The following is a 19,469-nucleotide window of genomic DNA, read 5'->3' on the forward strand; positions in this document are numbered from 1 at the left end:
ATCACACATGAGCCTATTTGAATTGCAAGTGAGCTCCCCATCACTAGCGGCAAAGGTAAACAGAAGAAAAAACTGCTTGGGAAACTCTTTAACCGGACCAGTTTGAGTGTGAATGAGAAAGGGGCAATCTAGAAAAAGGACAACCACAGTATAGGATCACCTGGGACACCTTTTTGAAAACTACTGGGAGCTATAGAGAGCACCCATGGGAGCGAGCCAAGCGGCCGTCAACAACCTGCTGTCGCTCCTCCTCCTCCTTCATCCATCCTTCTCACTACGTCTCTCAATCTGATCCTATCCCACACTCCAAGCTTCAGCGCCGAAGAGGGGACAGCCTGCGCACAGACGAAAAGAGGTTAGTAAAGAGCGCAAATGTTGTCCTTGTGAAGTGTGAGAGAGAGTGTGTCTGTGTGCGTGTGTCTCGAATTTCCACCGGAGCAGGAAGTCAGCAAGTTGTTTCTTTTGTGCATGTGTGGTCTATGGGTAAAGAGATTAAAGGAGATGCAGTGCACTTTTCATTAGTTGCTTAGTTTAATATCTGCCTGTTGTAAGTTAAGTTTCTCGTATGTGTAAAAAGTCAGTTTGAGTTTGCAAAGACCAAGGACAAAGACCCAAGACGTATTTGGCTATTTGCATGTGCAATGTGATGTACAAAATCAGCCGTAAAATCCTATCAGGTTGCTATTCGTCTCATGCGTTTGGACAACCCCCCTTCCCCTTACGTCCCAACCACCACCAGGGAACCACAGGCCACTTCTTTCGCCTGTAGTAGTTTCAAGGGGACAACGGATCCTGCCGGGACCACCCCATGCCATTTAATCTGTCCCTTGCCCGCAGATAACAGAAGGCAGATGGTCCCAACAGAGGGAGTTAGAAAGGATAGCTTATAGAATGCATAGGAAAAAAACCAACATTAAACTTAACCTGTTTTATCTGAGATAAGGGGACAAAAATATTGTAGTTCAAATAAGCTGTAAACACAAACAAAAAAGCTATACAGAAAATGATTCCAAAGGAAAACAAAATCAAGAGAAACATATGTGCTTTCACTTCTTTGCTCAGGTCACGAAACAGCCAGACACATGCATATTGTAAATTCGATTTTCACATAAAAAAGGCAATATGTAGCTAATAATATGGCCAGCAAGTGCATGCATGAGTAATTGCAGTATGCGTACTCTGTAATATGGAGTGAATGGAAAAAGGCACTAAGCGGGACCATCAAAGTCCTGGGCTGCTGCGTTTAAAGAGACTGTGTATTTATTTATAGAGGGCGGTAGTTAAGTTCACCAAAGCTGCGCGCTTTCTCTCTCCTCTCTGCAAGACCCAGCCGCCTTATGAAAATTCAATTGGCCATAATTTGCCGGGGAGCCATATGCATATTTTATCGGTGGGTAGGATTTGTAGAAACAAGCCATGCCAAGCCTTTTCGTGTGACTCGTCTTCTATAACTAGACTCAATGAGGGGGTGTGTTGCGAGTTAAAATGTCACACATCTCACACACGCACAAAACCAATCACGTGCAGAGCTAGAACTGTGAATATTAAAGCAGCCATATTGCAACACACAGTAATATTTGCAAGTTTTATTTTTTAATATCTTTCCCTCTAATTATTCCAACATTTTCCACTTCTTTCGATTTCATACTCCCTCAGTTTCTAGGCTTTATGTGTTGCTCTCTTGCCTTGCTTCTCAGTGCACGGATAATGAGAAGGCGCCTACTGCCTGACTTTGTAGCTTTGCCACAGTTTGAGAGTTTGCATGTGGGAGCGTCCTGGGGCCCAAAAAGGCTCAGATGTGCCTTCTTGCCGTTACCGCCTCCGTGGTTCTGCTGTGATTGTCATCTGATCTATAGGGCACCGTACCGACATGATACACCTTGTTAGAGGGAAAGGGGGGTAGGATGACTGTGACTTTGAACAAATGTGTTTCTCTCTGGGGACAGAGCAGGGGAGTAATCATTCAAAGGGGCATATGCTGCCACTCACACAGGCACCATCAAAATATTATACCCATTGTATTTATAACTAGAGATAGTTAGGAATACACACAGCAAATTTTTCATGTAAAAAGAGACTGATAATGGGGCAAAACATGATAATGAGTTGCATTGCATAATGCAGATATTTTTTTCATAGCATTTGATCTGGTGGGGACAATGGATGATAATGTGCATGACATGTAGGCTAACATGCCATTAAACATCCAATATCAGTTTTGCTGGATTGTATGAACAACTGAAAAAAGATTTTAGCTGGTTCAAAAGAAATCAGGACTAGCCCTAATCATCAAAGCAATAACACAGGTTTGACTCCCAGGTTGGATCAGGTCTTTCAGTTTAGGATTTGCATATTTTTCTCTGTGTCTGGGTGGACTTTCTCTGGGCATTCTGGTTTCTCCCATCAACCTAAAACATGCACAATAGGTATAAAGGTGCAGCTCACCACTTGGGTCCCCAAGTGCTATACAGCAGCAGCTCACTGCTCCTGACAGGTTGCTCCAGGGGCAGTGAAAAATGGGTCAAATGCAGGGAATGAATTCTTATAATTAAGTGTACTTTAATCTTATTGCTGAGGTGCGAGTTGAGTGAGTCATTTGCTGGCAACTACGTACTAGTTCTTACTCTGAAAGCTTAAAAAATACATTCTTTGTGAAATGATGTCTACTAGAGGTCACAAACTAGAGTAGTTTTTGTCCTGTATCCAAATATAGATAAAGATAGAATTGTGCATAGAAGGGCAAATGGTGTAAATGGCAAAACTATTGTATGTTACCACAGCCTGTAAGGACAAAGATGATTTACTGTGAACTGTTAAGATACAATAAATGTATTCTATTTATCCTACCACCTCAACAGTGTCTAAATAAAACAAATAAAAAGCATGGACAGTGTAAAAATGTAATAAATGTGTCAGATATTACGAGAGTGGCAGCTGTCAACATCTGTTCCCTGTGATTGGCTCTGACTCTAGCAGCCCCCTCCAGGTGTTGTTTGTGTACCTCACAGCAGCTTCACATCACTTTCACCTAATAAAATGGCTGCTAACGATGCCCATGATAACAGATATCTAATTGAACTCCCCTCACTAAAAATAGCAACATAGATGTAAAGGCAGCGACTTCACAGTGATATTAGCGGCCCACTTCACACTTCAAAATTGTGTCTTTTTCATGGAATGTCAACTTGTACAGCACATATTTCTGAGTAATATATCCTGCCAAGTTGTTTCTCTTGTATGAATAATAATAACAAATCTCAAACGGCTTAAAAGTTTTTCCAATGAATCATTATTTGTCTTTTTTTTTTTGAGTCATTGATAAATGTTCAGTCAATATTAAACATTTTCTCTTTTGTGTTCAGATCAACAATCAAAGCCGGAACAGCAGAATGCTACCTCTTTCATTGTCCTGGGGATTTGGAGCAGTCGTGGTGTTGTGCTGGAGTTCTGTGTGGCCTCAAGTCCGATCAGCGCTTTCACCCGAGAATGAGGTGCCCCTTCGACCCACAACATGGCTGCCAGAGGGGAAGATCACCCATGTAAAGCTGCCCAAAGGGAGGACTGTTAGGTGAGAATAAGTAAATCATGATCAATATTATGTACTATGGTATTCTTAAAACAAAAATAGCTGCTTTCTGATATTTGTCTGGGGAAACTCCAGATGACTCCATACAACATAGCTACACTATATACACCAGGGGTGTCAAACTCATTTTGGTCTGGGGGCCGTATTCAACCTACTTTGATCCCAAAGGGGCCGGATCAGAAAACTCATGGCATATAAACCCCAAAAATAACAATAAATTCAAATATTTGTGCAGAGAAACACAAATCTATTACAGAAATCTTTTTTTAATTGATTAACTCTTTCTTATTATATTATAATATTATGGAACAACCTGAAACTTTAAGAAAAATTCAATTTCAACATTTAAAATATTTTAGTATAAAAATCACCCAAGGGCCACATTAAAGGTCTTGGAGGGCCGGATCTGGCCCTCGGGCCTTATGTTTGACACCTGTGATATACACAGTCTATGATTGAAACTTACTCATATTAGGTCAAAGTGCAATGTAGTATGTCTATGTTGAACATGTAAAATAGTACAATAAAAAAAAAGTTAACTGGCAACACTATAGTGAACTGAATTCCTGGAGCTTTTCTCACACACAATGACAATCGGCATGTGCGCTCAGGGCTCCAGAGGGCGACCGGTGTGAGCGCACGAAGCACATGCACCAAAAAGTTTGGCCATTGCAACAAAAAATTTTCTTTGGGAGCACTTGACAGATTGTTACCACATCCCCTCTCATGTCTCATCTCCAACCAGATATCATTTGAATTATTCAGAACACATTAAAAAACTGAATATCATTTAGTTAATTTTAAGTGTGTAATATAGAATATGAATTGTAAATCCAGGTAAAAGTAACAAACCAAGTTATTTATTTACAACAGAAAGATTATTATAGCCCTCCTTGTTGAAGCAATTTAAGGACAATATGCTACAATGGCTTAAGCGGTGGACTTCGGTGGATCTAAATCATGTTCTGGTGTATCCAGATGAAAATCGTCTGGAGCCCTGATGCAGTAAATTACTAGTGCATGTCAAAGTTGATATTATTCATTTTACATTTACTATCAATTAATTTCTCATTTTAAAATGATTGTGATTTGTAAAAAAATGCCCATCTTGTCCCATACATTTCTGTCAGCATCCCAACTATAGGATCCAATACAAATTTGCATCAGCAGTTGGACAAAATTCAACTGGTACTAAACTAGGCCTCGGCAGACCAAGTCAAGTTAAAAGCATTGGTTAAGAATATTTATACTTGGTTTAGTCAGCATTGCATTAAGAGTGAGAGCCATGCCAAAAAAAAGTCACACTTTCAACTTAATAGCGATTCATGTCAAGTTAGTATGCTTATATAGTCTTGAAGTGGTAACTAAAGTTGTCTGCTTCTTTTAAAAGTTTATTCTTCATTGTAATTGGTTAAATCCACCTGTCACTCACTCAGACCATTGCTGAGGCTAACCAATAGGAACAGCAGGTGGGAAGAAGCGTCTTTGTTTGAGCATACAAATTAGAGACGGATATATTTTCTTTCATGACTGATAATGATTGTTTAGCATCCAGAGAAACCGATGGTGAATAAGCTCTGACGTAATTTTTAGGACGATATGTATTGGGCCCATTTTCACTTTCTCCCCCAAATAATGTAATTTAAATTTACAAAAAATTCATTCACAGCACTTTTTTACCACAAAACCCTAAGAGAGCAGTGTAGTCATATTTTCAGAAGTGATCTCTTTGCATTTAAATGTTCAAATAAAGCTTTATGGGTATGTTTAGGCCGCAGGTCACCCAAAACTAAATATTTGCCTGTGCTGGAAATTTAAGGTCAATAGCTGATACGCTAAAAAGTCCAAATATCTATCTCTATTACCAGTATAGTATAGTCATTGACACTGTCATAAGAGATTGATTGCTGAGCCCTATGTTACACTGCACAATAGATTTAACATCGTTATAACAATGATTAAATTATTTTCTTTAAAAGCCACTCTAAGTGATCCTAGTGGTTTTATTTAGCTTTTTGTTCGTAAATAAATTCTTATTCCTAATATGGAACTGATTCCAAATTTGACTGTGAGCTTCATTTGATTGGAGCACTATGGGTGACGTAACACTCTTTTAGTCCACTCCTTTATACAGTCCATACTCTATATGCCCTATCCATCCAGCACCACTGTAGAGCAGACATAAGGTAGCCCATTTGGCCCTAGCCCTATAGCCCCATGCCAAAAACCTCTAATATGGGGGAGCTGAAAATTGCAACATGTATCTCCCTGTGTGCAGCAGTCTGTGCAGCAGTCTGTGCAGCAGTCTGTCCACCAGTCCAGAACTGCAAAACAAATAATGTTTTTTTTCTTTAATTAATCACTCTATTTAATAAGACTCACTGCGCCCTTGAGAATGACAGTGTCGCACATCTGTTGGGAACAACCACCATCTGCACAATATTATGAATAATGGTATTTGCAAGAAGGGAGAACAAATATTTACTATCAAATAACCACACGCCTGCTTAATTTTCACTAAAAGTAACTTGAAGTGAATGAATGGCATATTAAACAAGGCTAAATCGAGACTTAGGGGACAGCATATTTCTTTCTGACAGTGTGGTTTGTATAATGCATAATGTGAATGACAAATGCCCTTGAGTTGTCATTGAACTACAATCTGATATGCAAATCATCTGCATTTACAGCCACACACAACATCACTCTTTCTATTCTGAGCACGATTCCAGATAGTACCAGTAAAAAACACAGATATCCATGAAGAAATGTCAGAGCAGTCATATCACGATGCACACAACAAGGGTCACCTTTTCTGATCTGCTTTCAAATAGTTGATAATTAGCATGAATGTAAAATTAGTATAAAGTGATTTTGATTATTATTTTATATTTTTATATTTTTTGCAGGCTGTACTTCATCCTAAAGAAGAAGACACCAGGAATGTCAGTGACCGTCAGCCCCTGTAATTTGCCGATTGAGTGGAGTTTAGCAGCACGGACTTTGAAGGATAACCCACTCAAGAGTTTGCAGTGTGAGTAGACAGTTAGCATACAATGGCCATATACATTTTAATATTTTGAGAAGAATAAATGAAATCTAAAATGTTAATAAGTTGAATAAATTTATAAAATTTAAAGATACCAAGTGAGTAGGCCTAACTTTGTAACACAGTAGTGATTACAATAAGGTAATTAATATAATGCGATGTTCGAGTTACCGTGTCCAAGTAATTTCCCTTGTGGATCAATAAAGCTTGTTTAATTGAAATGTTTAAGCTGTTCTGTAAGAATATTATAGATTTTGGCCATATACATTTTAATATTAAATAATAAAACAAAATTTAAAGATGCCAAGTGAGAAGGCCTAACTTTGTAACATAGTAATGATTACAATAAGGAAGATGAAATGTTTAACATGTCTTTAACGTACAGATTTAACTGTTAAAATGAATAAGAAACAAACTTCCCCAATAAAACTTTTAGAAACAATGAGTATAGTTTTATGAGTGAAAAGAGAGGGACTTACTCGATTGAGCATGTAAGAAACTGTGCTAATATTTTAATTTAATAAAGTGGACCTCTTCACTGAATATAATATTTAAGTATAAAAGTAAATCAAAACTGGCTGCAGTTTGCTAATCCAATATAACCAATTTAGACAGAAGAATATGACTTTTACATTAACACAGTGTTCTTTCAAAAATTACTCTAGGGCCTGTGGCTTTTGAATAAACTTAATTATTCACTTTGCCTCTCTCTACCGTTAATGTTCTCCTCAAATTGATTCAAACTGAGTTAAACATTACACCTCAGTGAGAATTTCTGAGATCAGTCTGTCAGAAAATGAGGTCAAGCTCATAATATTCTTGGTTATGGGTTTACTTAATAATAGAGTGTAATAAAGTTAACTACAAATTAATAGGAGAAAATATCCTCATATTACACTATTTTCTGATCTACAGGAAGTGCTCCATTGTGTTTTTAAACTCTATACAACTTCATTACAATAATTTTCCATCTCTACTAAAAAAAGGGTAAAAAGTAGCTTTTAACTGAAAAACTACCACTTCATGACATCACAAAGAGAGTATTTTGAGCTCTGGAGACAAGATAGAAAGGGTGACTCAAACATGTGAAACGAAACATAACTACAGTATGTTTTTGGTGAAGTAACAGCATTATAACATGGTGTGAAGCTCATAAGAGTCAGTTTTGCATAATATATAAGAAAAATGTTAACGTGATTACTTTTTGAGTAAGCCAGAACTCAGAACAAGATAAAAACTAAAGCAAATATTGCCTTTCTGCTGGCAATATTTAAAGATCATTTTCATCATTGTTGGTGCTTTATTTAGTTACAGCTTTAGGTGAATAACTGGACTAAACTTAAATGAATTCACATCTTTATATTTTCTGTATTTTCTTGTCCTCACAGGGAGCACAAAGAAGAGCACGCCAGAGGTTTGGTGGCGAGGTCCAGGCACTGAGGAGAAAATCCACAGCTTCTCTGGAAACTCCGTGGACACTTATACAGGCCATAATTCCCCTCACGCCTCCATCTACATCGTGAGACTGCGCTCCAAACAGCAGAGCTCCAAAGCCACAGTGTACCTCCATGATGGCGTGGGACCCTCTGGAGCATTCCCACTGCTCCCAAAGGACACCCATGTTCATACCCTAGGAGTTGGGATGACCAGTGTCACACTGAATTGGTCGCCAAGTCCTTCCCTGACCACAAAGAAAGGTTACGAGTACTGTGTTTTGGTCAACTCCAAAAGCAATTACCCCAGTGTATGTGCGGCGCAAGAGAGCATCCGGAGAAAAGTAGAGGATATCCAAAATAGGAATGAGAAGAAAAGAAGGATGACGCCATGGCCAATATTAAAGGAGTGGTGGTGGGAGCAGTGGGACAGCTATCCAGACCCCCAAAACACTGATGAAGCAGAAGAGTTGCAGTGTGTATGTAAAGGTGCAGAGAATGTGTGCACTGTGTCTGAGCTCTTACCTGACACTCAATATTACTTTGATGTTTTTGTGATGGACAAGTTGAATGAAACCAGTGTGGCATACACAGGGACATATGCGCGAACCCATGAAGAGGCACGTCCAGATATTATCACTCTAAGAGAAGGAGAACTCCGATGGGTCAACTTTCCAGAAAGGAGCTTCAACTCCGAGCAGTTCTTCAGTTTCCGTCCACGGGGCTGGCAGCAGAGTGGTCTCCTCACACTGCAGAGCTGTGGGAAAGATGATAAAGTCAAGGTCACTGTGTCCAGTAAAGGTCAAGTGTTGGAGAGTCAGAAAGTGGGGGGAGATTTGGTGCAGATTTGGCTCCAGGGAAGCCCGTCTTATTTGATACACTTGGAGAGAGAAGGGACTCCTACAAAGACGACTCTTGTTGCTCTACCAGCTGGACTCACTGCCTCAGTGAAAATGCAGACATCCTCTGCCTATCACAAAAGAGGGATTCCATCTCTGCCATCAACTTTACAGATCAAGTCTTTCAACAAGCTGCGCACATGTAACAGTGTGACTATAGCCTGGATGGGGACAGAGGAGCGGAGCCTTTACTGTGTATATCGCAGAAAGTTAGACGGTCAGGAGGCTGAGTCTGGAAAGGCATTAGCTCTGAACGCCCCCTGTCTGGGCCCAGAGTCCCGCTCTGACACAGAGAGGGTCCTCTGTAAGTATTTTCAGGAGCTCAACCCCCGGCGCGCTGTCACCACAGCTGTGATCAGCGGCCTGGAGCCTGGAATGGCCTATGTGTTTGATGTCTATCTAATGAGACGCTGGGGGATCCCTATCAAATACACTAGCAAGATGGTTAAGACAAGAAGAGACTGCTGAGCTGCCGCCCCCTGCAGGAAAAGGATCAGACTGTCCTAGTTTAAGGGAATGCTGACCACTAACATGCTGTAAAAACATGGTTATGCAAAAAGCCATTTGAAAGTTTACTGTTATGGAAAGAATTCCAAAAAAAGTTACTGTTCCCTCTTGAAAAACACTGGTTACATGGGAACACTAGGACTGAACCCATCCAGGAGGATAGGATGTGGATAAAGGCACTGGAGAGGGATCTGCACACCAGCAAAATGTTCATAACAAGTTACAATACATCTCTTGTGCTTTTGTCATTTTGTTTTTTCCATTGTGTAGGCCATTTGAGTTCTGTGCCAGTTGTCCAAGTGCTTATTTTGTGTGTAAGTACAATGGACATAGTGGTTTCTGATGAAATAAACACAAAAATAACAGACTGTGCCAAACAGAAACACGAGGGACAATAGTTGGCGAAATGCTGAAATGAGTGTGCAGTAGCCTCTACTCAATGCAACTTGTACAGGCTTTTGGAGACAGATGGGTATCAAGATACTTAGTTCAAAGTCAATGTGTACTTTGTGTTCTGCTTTTGCATGAAGCAGTGAGAATAGGCTAGTGGCTTGCCTTATTGTCTTTGATGTATCTTGTGCTGCTTTAAACTGCACCAATAAAATATTAAGTTCTCTGTGTAAATTGATGTCTGATTATATAGCTTTCCCTTTTGATCATTTTAATGCAATGTAGGCTGCAGGCATATGGTGGCCGTTATAGTTGTATGATCAGGCATGAAATCCCCCAGTAATATACAAATATGCATAAAATGGTAGCCTCTTGTTATAGAAACATGTCAATATGAGCATACAAAAAGAGCATTTAGATAACATAAATTTGATTTTTCCATATTTTCCCTACTTACAGTAGCACGTGCATCGCAAGGATAGACCATCTTCTGTATCTGTAAGGCTGTGCGCATAAAAATGCTTTGGGTTAGTGAGTGAATACCGTCAGAAATAAGCATACATTTGTCAAATATATACAGAAAAAAAGTAAATTAAAGCAAAAACCATGACCCGTGAACGCGCAGCAGACCATAACGTCACTGGTCCAAAAGCGAATAGAAAAAGGCTAGGATACCTACGTCATCGCGCCGACGTGCGCACGCAGGCAACGCTTCAGCTAGCGCGCCAAAGTGAGCTAGGTGCATCTTGAAATGTAAACTTTAGGGATACTTGCGTAATATAAGATATTTTGTGAACTGAGCAGTACTCCTGTCTAAAAAAACACGTCCCCATCGTTATTCTGACGTATTTCTGTAGCCATGGGTTTGATCGAGCGCTGTGACGAGCTATTCAAGACCTCCAACCTATATGAAGTACTAGGAACCACAAAGCAAGCGACAGAAGCTGACATACGACGCGGCTACTACAAAGTTTCACTCAAAATTCACCCTGATCGGGCTCCAGACGACGCGCTCGCCACGGAGAAATTTCAGGTTGTCATTTGCAATCAGATATGTTAGCTAGCCCAAACCACGCTAGACCCACCAACAGCAGAGTCAACACTAGTCAGCACAGGACTTTGTGAATATATGATTCTTAAACATGTATATTAGGGGTATATTGTACTTCATTTACAAAGTAACTGTTGTGTTTAACACATCAAAGAAGTTGTCACCAAAAGCTACAGATGCAAACAAACGGGTCGTGCTAATACAACAATCAGTACAACTGTAGTGACTATTTTAAATATCTATTTGTTTCTAACCATTAGCTGTGCTGTCTGCAGGTTTTGGGGAAAGTGTACGCAGTGTTGAGTGATGCAGAGCAGAAGGCGGTGTACGATGAGCAGGGCATTGTGGATGAAGAGATTGACACTCTGAGCCAGGACCGCTGTTGGACGGAATACTGGAGAGCGCTTTTCCCCACGGTACAGGGATTAATATGATGACTCTTATTTAATGTGTCCCGATTTAAGATCTGGCCAGAGGTTGTTAGAGTAGCCAAAAATGCACTCAAATTAGAGGAAAATTAATTGGGGTAAATTACAACTCAAGTAAGTAAATATAAAAGTAAACAAACAATGCACAAATGTTTGTTTTGAAGGATAGACCACAAAAATGAAGAAATAAATATATTTGAACGAGCAGTGCGAGAAACAAATGTTCAAATAATTTACTATAGCTAGCATAAACTTCTGTTACTACTCTGGAAAGTACAGTTTTGTCAAAAAAGTTCAAGTAAATGTAACTTGAGTACTTCCCACCTCTGGATATGACTTTGATATTTTCTAGGAATCATATCAACTGCCCATTAAGCTACATAACATCTGGCCCTTTATATTTACTTTGTTTCTGTATTTATCAGATCACTATGCAAGATATTATTGAGTTTGAGAAAAAGTACAAAGGCACAGAGGAAGAACGGCAGGATGTTCTTCAAATATATGTACGGTACGAGGGGGACATGGACCTCATCATGCAGTGTGTTCTGTGCGGCTCTGTGGATGATGAGCCCAGAATTTCCAGTATTATCCAGGATGGCATTGATAAGAAAGAAGTGGATGATTTCCCTGCCTTCACTAAAGAAAGTGCAAGGAAGAAAAAGGCCAGAAGGAAGAGGGTATGAATTATGAATGAGGAATTTTATAATTGTAAGACTGGATTTACTTTCAAGAGGCAGTTAATATATTTTGTTTGGTTTCAACAGGCTGATGAAGAGAGACAAGAAGCTGAGGAAATGCAGAAAGAAATGGGTCTTGGTGATGATTTTGAGAGTTTGACCAAGATGATTAAGGTATGTCTCATGAGTTTGTTTCTGTTGTAAATGTGTATGAGAAAATTTATTTGTTTTTATTTTTTCAGCTAAGACAAGAAAACAGTGAGAAGAACGTCAACAGTTTCCTAGCTAACTTGGAGAAAAAATATGCAAAAAAACCTGGAAAATCCAAAAAAGGAAAAAAGTAGGTTCAAAAAGGATTTGTCTATTAGCATCATTGTCAAATAGATGTTAATAAAAATTCTAAATGTTTGTGCATGTGTTTATTAGTCAAATTATTTCAGTTCAAGGTGGCTTTTATTTAAAACAAAACAAAATGTAGTTTTGTATCTTTGTCACAAGCCCAGCAATACTGTCCTGGTTCAAAACACACAAATACCATCCACTCCATATTAAATCACTTTTAATGATTGTGACTTTTCAGTGTTTTTTTTTTTAACATTAGACCCTGATGTTGAGAAAAAAAAATGTAAGAAAAGGCAACCAGAAACAGCATCACAGGTGTGGCATCGCATATTATCTTGTCCATTTGTGCAAAAGAAAGCAGTCGTTTTGTAAAATGTGTATAAAATTACAGTACTAAACTGAGCTTTAAAAAGTGCTTCTCTATCCCTGTAAGTGGATGTGTCATTCCCTGCATAGTTATTAAAACTGTACAATCAACTAAACAATAGTTTATATACTGACATATATACACATTACATTTACATTTTAAACATGTCGCAATTGATCTCATAGAAGCTCATATTGTAATTGAATTAGCTTTTTTGAAGGTTTTTGGCAGCTGTTGTTTCCTGTTTAACATTTTTATGGCTCTAAATGTATGTGATTTTCAGCATAGATTGAAAACATCAGCTAGTTTCACAAAGTAAATGCTTAGAGGGCACTATTGATGTAGTAGCACTGCTGCATGTTGTAAATGGCTGATGTTCAGGTAGTATAGGAGTTATAAACCAGGTCTTCCAGCTCTGGATGAAATCCCTCCTCGCGTATATGGTCGTGGAATGGACAGAGGCATCAGTGGAGCTATGTGGACAAGAAATGGAATTACTTTTATCTGATATGTACAACCTTATGAAGCAGTGTAATTGACAAACCTGAGACCGCACCATGTGAATCTGGTTCATCTTCATCTTTGATTGGCGAGTGGCCCAGTGGATGGTGGGAAAATGAGTCCAAAAAAGAAGAGCTGCTGATGCCAAGACTAACACCAGTCACACCAATACCTAGAGCATCTGGTGGAATCACATACAAAAACATAAATTCATTACCTAAAACTGGAGTATCAAACGTAAAGTATTATCTTACCTGCTGCCACAGAGGCCCTTCCTTGCCTCCCCTGACTGATGTTATCTAATATAGTAAAGGAGCGGCGATAAGGAGTGTCTGACTGAGTGAAGGGAAAAGATTAATGCAGCTTCATTTCAACATTAACTCAACCAAATCTAATAATTCTTCAGCATATAGTATGGCCTATGGTCGGGAAGCACTCTACATTGATATTATGAGGTGTGGATATGGGGTGCTATGTAATTATTAAGTCCAAATGTAAGTGCACCTTACCCTGTATGTGTGGGTGGTGTTAGGGCGAGAGAAGGCATCAAGGAGGTGGTGACGATCTCTGGGTATGGAGCTGCCAACATCTTCATTTACAGCACTGTGAGCACGGCTGGAGGGTCCTTTCTGACGCTGGGCAGATAAAAAAATAAAAAATAACACAGTTCACAAAATTAAAGAATCTCATACTATTATGAGTCAGAAAGAAAGAAAGAAGTCAGAAATCAGTGCTGTCCTGTGCAAGTACCTGTGCAGGTTTAGAGTTTTGCAGTGCATGGGATGTCTCTTGATCTCCGGTACCAATGGGAGGAAGAAGGGTGTTTCTGCTCAGAGGTAGCAGTGGAGATGTGTTTGCTGTGGGCCTGCAGGAAAAAAATCTAAATTCTAAATTTCTTTTCAGAATTGTATTTTAGAATGTTGCAGATGCTTTGTCATATCCAAGAACAAAAGACTTAATTAAATAAAAAGCAACTACAGAGGGGAACAAAAGGGGTTCCTCACAAGCGTGTCCCACGGATGATCTCATCCATAGAGCCTGCAGTAGACTGACTTAGAGAAGGGACCAGGGGCAGGAGCGTGCGGGGAGGAGGGTTTCTGCGCCGGGCTGACTGTGCTGGGCGAGATAATGAAGAGGAGCTCTGCTCCAGCATCCGCCGAGGACGAGTTTTGTTTGAGGGAACAACACTGGACCCTGGCCTTGGGTACAGCCTCTCATCTGGGTCTCTGCCAAGTAAAGACAGCTAGATGATTAAATAGTGATACCTCCACAAACAATCAAATTGGAGTAGAACTGTTATTTTGGCCAAAATGAAGAGACAAGTAAACACTGTCCATACTGGCTTCGATCCAGTGCAGTCAGATTTCGCTGCTGAAGAGGTATGCTTTGGATGACAATGAGGTCATTCAGGTTGTGCTGCGCTGCTGCTCCAACAGGGGCTCTTGCAGTCTGGACATGACAAAGGTTGTGAAAAGACAGACAAATGAGATATAGCATGTTAATGGTCTCATAAAATAAAAATAAAATTATTTGTTAGTATGATGTGAAGAATGTCTAACTGATTAATTGATACTGATCATGCAATGACAGGATCCCCCAAAACAATACTATGTCACCCACTAACTGTAAAGAAATGCTGAAATAAAGAATGAAGCATTCCATGGTTGAATAATTGAAAGAAAACAGATAAGACATTTGTGTTAATCAACAGGCACAAGCACATACTCTAGAGTCTAGACAATGAGCCTCCATCAAAAGTGTGATCAAGCACACCACTATTTTGGCCCCAAGGGAGAAAATTACATACACTGGAAGGCCTTTTCTGCTTTTTGGTTTTCCGTCTGGACTTGTGCTTTGAGCCCCTTGACTTAGAGTTCTTCAAGGAGAAAAGAGGACCAAGGGGAGACAGGAAAACAGGAAGTGAAAATGGAACGTAAATCAAATTTCATGAAGACAGAATAAAGAAAGACAACATTTTTTTTTTTTTTTTTAGTTTTTTGTTTTGTTTTTTAATGTGACAATCATAGTATATGGAGAATGGCATACAAGCGATAAAGGTAAAGGAATCAGTGTAAAAGGAGGGAAGAAATAGGGAGACACGTTAATAAACAGGCTGTATTACAGACTGAAAGTGAATTAACTAAAATTTGGGTATAAGAACAAAGATAAATGACTTATGTTGTTGTTGGTAGATTAGATTTACAGTGCATACAGCAGGATTCAAAATATGGAAATTAAATGCAGAGTGGAGAAAATTGGTCTTTTAGTCATTCAGATTACTGACCTGTATTGGTAAGCCTGCAAGTGGAGGCACCCTGCCCAGACCTAATTTGGGAAGTGTGGTAGGCAGTGTAGAGAGCAGCATGAACGGATGGTTTGATTTTTGAGGAACAGGGCTTAAGTTTCCACAAAGCTTCTCTTCGTCTACTAAAAAATAAAAATCACAAAAATATTTCAGTAATATTCAATTACTTTAAATTAGTAAAAAAAAAAAAAAAAAGTTCAGGCCTACACAAAGTACATCCTTCCCAGTGTCGCTGAACAAGCTCTTTTGTCCACCCAACCAGCTGCCGCCACACATCATCAAACAGCAGGTCCAGAACAGCCTGACGCCGACAGCGGTATGGGGAGACAGGTGGGAGGCAGTGATACCTGCGCCCAGAATCTGAACTATCAGGCTCTCTTTCACCATCCCTAAAGTGAAAACATTGTTAAGAACTTTGGAAACAACAAAATGTCTTGCATCTTTTAATGAACTTACACCTCCTGACTATCAAATGCCAGGTATTCCTCCATGACACCCTCCACTTCTATCACTTTGGATTTGTCATGATTACTGGATCCACTAGAGGCCGTTGGAAGTTCCTCCAGTTCTGATGAGGAGGGTTTTCGCAGCACTGCCTTTTTACCTTGAACATTCAGCCTTTAAAAAAAGATGAATAAATTCAATTTATACATTAAGACGTTTGTTCCACTATGCCAGGGGTGTACAAACTTTTTTCATCAAGGGCCACATATCTAAACACAGATGAAGCAGAGGGCCGATCGAGGGCCCTAGACTGGTGCTCAGTACAATGAGAAATTGAAATATGTGCATGTTTAACACGATAGCAGGAATAAATACTGATGGCTCATGCTAAGATCCTTAAAACCACACACTAAATATTAAATATTCGCTTTATCAAGGTAGATTTTCCAAAAACTTGCAGAAAAAAGTTAAGTTTTAGATGATGTAAGGTAATTTGGACCAAGTCACCTGGAAGCCTGAGGGCCAAGAAAAATGTGTCTGAGGGCCGCATTTGGCCCACGGGCCGTAGTTTAAACATGCCTGCACTATGCCTTTAGTTTAGTTAATTTTGAAAGCATAGTATGTGTTGTAATACTTAATTATCAAATGTGCTTTGGTAATACAAGATGCCACTTGTTACAATAATCTCCTTATCACTTCTAAACCCATGACCAACTTTGATGAACAAACTTAATCAACAAGCTGAAGCATCTAGGTCACAAACTCACTGAGCAGAGTAGGGCTGTTTAATAATAGATGGCCTCACTGCAGCTGTAAGTATAGACCTAGTCATAAAATTGACATTGACAAGATGACAGTTCCAGATTGAAATGAACCATTTTAGCCCATCCAAACAACATAGTGTATATTTTCATGAAAAAAGCAAGCCCAGGTGAGAGAAATAAGAAAGGGAGCTAGAGTTAAAACTTACTCTGTGTTGCTGTGGTCACTCTGTGGGGATTTGACACTGCGCTCTTTGACTGCTGACAGGCTGCTAGATGAACTGCTTTTTCCTGAAGTAGAATACCACTGGAAGCCTTCATCAGTGGGACACACCAACTGAGTGCCAATGATTCTGTATCAATCATATTTTATTTGTGAAATAATAAATAATATAAAGAAACACACCAATATAAGACTATACAGGTATTTCTTAACTATCCATTACATGTTATATACAGAATGGATAGGGATTATACCGAAGATGTGGGAATCGTGAAGCCCATTGTTGACATTCATCCTGCAGACCTGGCAGAATCCCTCCCCCGCTGCCTCTACCCTCATAAAGCTCTTTGTCGATCTCCTCAAACATTTGCTGCACCTGCCGTGATGCAGCCTTGTCAAATTCCTGTGGGAGAGAAAAACAGACTCCAACAGAGAAATAATGCAGGAGGCGATGGTTGTTATTCTCATGCAGCAGGCCTATGACTAAAGCTGTCACTGAGCACACTGTTCATTTAGTGAGGACACTTATTTCACAGGTTCAGCATGAATATTAATTAGTTTTTGAGAGGAGATGAGAATTTGCATGTTGAGTGTGAAGTGAGTGGAATAAAGTAGTAGCAAAATGCATGATTGAACAACATTATGTTAACAAGATATTTAAAAAATATCTAAGCTGTACGGTTTGAATGTGCACAAGTTTCTTCAAACATATTTTAACACCAAATTAGTATTTAGATTTTTTCTTTAGTATGTGACACTTACATCATAGCCCCAGGAGAAAACAGAGCTCCTCTCAGTGGAGATGCCAGTTCCTGTTGAACTCTGAAGACCAGACCAGGACTGATTAAAATCCACCGTGATAATAGTCGAACAGTCTGAGTGCACTGATGTAGCAGATGTCTCGGAGCTACACACAAATAAAATTAAAAAAGGCTACATAAGTCATTAATTATAATAAAACAGCGGTTCCCTTTGAATTACATTCTCTAATTCTTATAAAATAGTGGAAATTGTTCAAGCGGTGGTTGGAGTGTAAGTGGAAAATCAAGGGCAAATGTCAGAGTAATTGAATATTCTAAGAGGCCAGCTCATTGTTTATTCTTTTGCCTGCATCTCGAGGTGGTTATGTGATATCAATTTATCAGGAGCTTTCTGGTGCCTTGTTTCACATGGGGCTTGAGAGTCAGCTGTCCGCACAAGATGAGAGTATAATATTACAAAATACAACGATTCACAATTTACATAGGCATGTTTCATTCTTAACAAAATCCAGCAGCGAGTTTTACACCAATAATATGCGTTTTACTCACATCTATGTGCATAATATTTAACATCCAGAAGGGCGTATAATATTACAAAATATGACCATTCACAATTCACATAGGCGGTTTTCATTCTTAACAAAATCCAGCAGCGAGTTTTACACCAGTAATATGCAGGTTTACTCACATCTGTGTGGATAATGTTTAACCGTCAGAAGACATTACAAAATACAACCATTCACAGACAGTTCACATAGGCATGTTACATTCGTTATAAAATGCAGCAGTTAATATTACACCAAGAACATGCGGGTAATATTTAGCCCTCAGACAGTCTACTACCTGTTGTGAGTAGAACCCCCTTCCTGGAGGTCCTGGAGGTAGCGTGGGGTAGAATGGTCATCATCTGCCTCCTCAGGAAGAGGGTGGTGGTCAAGGCTGCTCCGAGACAAACCACGTCTGTAGACAGAATACGAAAAACACGCTCTAAGTCCAGTGTATAAACATTAAGACGAAACATAATAGGTCTAATTGATTTGTCTTTTGGAAACCCATGTATTTGATGCTTACATCTCAAGTTTATGCGATACTGGTCTTCTACTGTATCGCGAAATCATCCTCCCAGGTGTCTCATGTATATTCAGAAGCCAGGATCTTTTAATTCCGTGACCACAGTGTGGACCCGTGGAGGACAGGTGAAACTTGGCTCATACATGTCAGACCTGGTCGATGCGTATCTCAGCAGTCGGTGCAGAACATCAGCAGTTCGGTTCTTGATTGGTGTTCTTTGCTAGCCAATGTACGTCGGGGGCTACTACAATATACTCAGCCACAAATTCGAGTACAAAAAAAAACCATAAAGTAGTGGGCACGCGACCTTTTTCTTTACCGGTTGACTGGCGCCTGGTAAAGATCTCTTGAAGATTCTGAGGGTTCACATTTTGCACTTACTCACGAATGTGTACCAAAGCTGGTGCATATGAGCTGGTGGTGACCGCTGTATTGACGGGGCTCCCCCCTTTACTGGCGCAACAACAGTACACGGCTGTCATGGATACGCTGGTCTAAGTTCCCGTAGTCTTATGGGAAATGTATTTTACTCTGTCCAATCTAACCTATCATTCCGTCGGCGATAGACTACTTAATGGACTACAACTTTAACACTGCATTGCGGCTATTTGTGTGCGTCTCTGAAATATCTCCGCTTATAAAGTTCCATGTGAGCACAATGCCAACAGAAT

The 19,469-nt window shown here is 39.6% G+C and overlaps 3 protein-coding genes and 1 long non-coding RNA gene across 7 annotated transcripts; 2 read left to right on the top strand and 2 right to left on the bottom strand.

The window, feature by feature from the left end:
- The first annotated feature begins 328 nt into the window (after nucleotides 1–328).
- ndnfl (neuron-derived neurotrophic factor, like) lies at nucleotides 329–9,441 on the top strand. The gene is made up of 4 exons (XM_055162690.1): nucleotides 329–355; nucleotides 3,363–3,568; nucleotides 6,496–6,620; nucleotides 8,024–9,441. Exons 2-4 carry the CDS (start codon nucleotides 3,390–3,392, stop codon nucleotides 9,433–9,435), a joined length of 1,716 nt encoding a protein of 571 aa, XP_055018665.1. The 5' UTR covers nucleotides 329–355; nucleotides 3,363–3,389; the 3' UTR covers nucleotides 9,436–9,441.
- Nucleotides 3,428–10,432, bottom strand: LOC129411540 (uncharacterized). Its single transcript, XR_008633349.1, has 3 exons — nucleotides 10,322–10,432; nucleotides 8,594–8,825; nucleotides 3,428–3,561 (listed from the first exon to the last, which is right to left on the bottom strand). It is a non-coding gene; the product is annotated as an uncharacterized LOC129411540 (long non-coding RNA).
- Nucleotides 10,433–10,543: 111 nt separating this feature from the next.
- dnajc9 (DnaJ (Hsp40) homolog, subfamily C, member 9) lies at nucleotides 10,544–12,431 on the top strand. The gene is made up of 5 exons (XM_020921270.2): nucleotides 10,544–10,897; nucleotides 11,191–11,331; nucleotides 11,769–12,023; nucleotides 12,111–12,197; nucleotides 12,266–12,431. Exons 1-5 carry the CDS (start codon nucleotides 10,724–10,726, stop codon nucleotides 12,365–12,367), a joined length of 759 nt encoding a protein of 252 aa, XP_020776929.1. The 5' UTR covers nucleotides 10,544–10,723; the 3' UTR covers nucleotides 12,368–12,431.
- Nucleotides 12,432–12,454: 23 nt separating this feature from the next.
- On the bottom strand, nucleotides 12,455–19,397 carry fam149b1 (family with sequence similarity 149 member B1). 4 transcript variants are annotated; one of them, XM_055162687.1, is made up of 16 exons: nucleotides 18,799–19,397; nucleotides 18,571–18,687; nucleotides 17,729–17,873; nucleotides 17,221–17,369; nucleotides 16,953–17,096; nucleotides 15,995–16,156; nucleotides 15,746–15,927; nucleotides 15,518–15,660; nucleotides 15,041–15,109; nucleotides 14,573–14,682; nucleotides 14,238–14,459; nucleotides 13,984–14,098; nucleotides 13,743–13,868; nucleotides 13,488–13,569; nucleotides 13,289–13,414; nucleotides 12,455–13,205 (listed from the first exon to the last, which is right to left on the bottom strand). In XM_055162687.1, the coding sequence occupies exons 1-16, from the start codon at nucleotides 18,843–18,845 to the stop codon at nucleotides 13,126–13,128; spliced, it is 2,019 nt and encodes a 672-aa protein (XP_055018662.1). In that variant the 5' UTR covers nucleotides 18,846–19,397; the 3' UTR covers nucleotides 12,455–13,125. The 4 variants fall into 4 exon arrangements, with proteins under 4 accessions (XP_055018662.1, XP_055018661.1, XP_055018663.1 ...); XM_055162686.1 differs by having other exon boundaries at nucleotides 13,277–13,414; nucleotides 18,799–19,395; XM_055162688.1 differs by lacking the exon at nucleotides 15,041–15,109 and having other exon boundaries at nucleotides 13,277–13,414; nucleotides 18,799–19,389.
- Between the last annotated feature and the right edge of the window lie 72 nt (nucleotides 19,398–19,469).

The sequence above is a fragment of the Boleophthalmus pectinirostris genome, unplaced genomic scaffold, assembly GCF_026225935.1.
Source record: "Boleophthalmus pectinirostris isolate CB_2022bp ecotype Guang Dong unplaced genomic scaffold, ASM2622593v1 HiC_scaffold_5, whole genome shotgun sequence".
In the NCBI taxonomy this organism is placed as follows: domain Eukaryota; kingdom Metazoa; phylum Chordata; class Actinopteri; order Gobiiformes; family Gobiidae; genus Boleophthalmus; species Boleophthalmus pectinirostris.

What these genes read in the sequence shown, in the direction of transcription:
- fam149b1 (XM_055162686.1), bottom strand. Translation starts at nt 18,845, where the DNA reads ATGATTTCGCGATACAGTAGAAGACCAGTATCGCATAAACTTGAGAT. An exon ending in TTGCAGGCTTACCAATACAG is followed by an intron (nt 15,110 to 15,517) that starts GTCAGTAATCTG and finishes TTCTCCTTGAAG; the next exon opens with AACTCTAAGTCAAGGGGCTC. An exon ending in ACACCACCCACACATACAGG is followed by an intron (nt 13,570 to 13,742) that starts GTAAGGTGCACT and finishes CCCTTCACTCAG; the next exon opens with TCAGACACTCCTTATCGCCG.
- dnajc9 (XM_020921270.2), top strand. Translation starts at nt 10,724, where the DNA reads ATGGGTTTGATCGAGCGCTGTGACGAGCTATTCAAGACCTCCAACCTA. An exon ending in AAAAGGCCAGAAGGAAGAGG is followed by an intron (nt 12,024 to 12,110) that starts GTATGAATTATG and finishes TGGTTTCAACAG; the next exon opens with GCTGATGAAGAGAGACAAGA. An exon ending in GTTTGACCAAGATGATTAAG is followed by an intron (nt 12,198 to 12,265) that starts GTATGTCTCATG and finishes TTATTTTTTCAG; the next exon opens with CTAAGACAAGAAAACAGTGA.
- ndnfl (XM_055162690.1), top strand. Translation starts at nt 3,390, where the DNA reads ATGCTACCTCTTTCATTGTCCTGGGGATTTGGAGCAGTCGTGGTGTTG. An exon ending in CCCAAAGGGAGGACTGTTAG is followed by an intron (nt 3,569 to 6,495) that starts GTGAGAATAAGT and finishes TATTTTTTGCAG; the next exon opens with GCTGTACTTCATCCTAAAGA. An exon ending in CCCACTCAAGAGTTTGCAGT is followed by an intron (nt 6,621 to 8,023) that starts GTGAGTAGACAG and finishes TTGTCCTCACAG; the next exon opens with GGAGCACAAAGAAGAGCACG.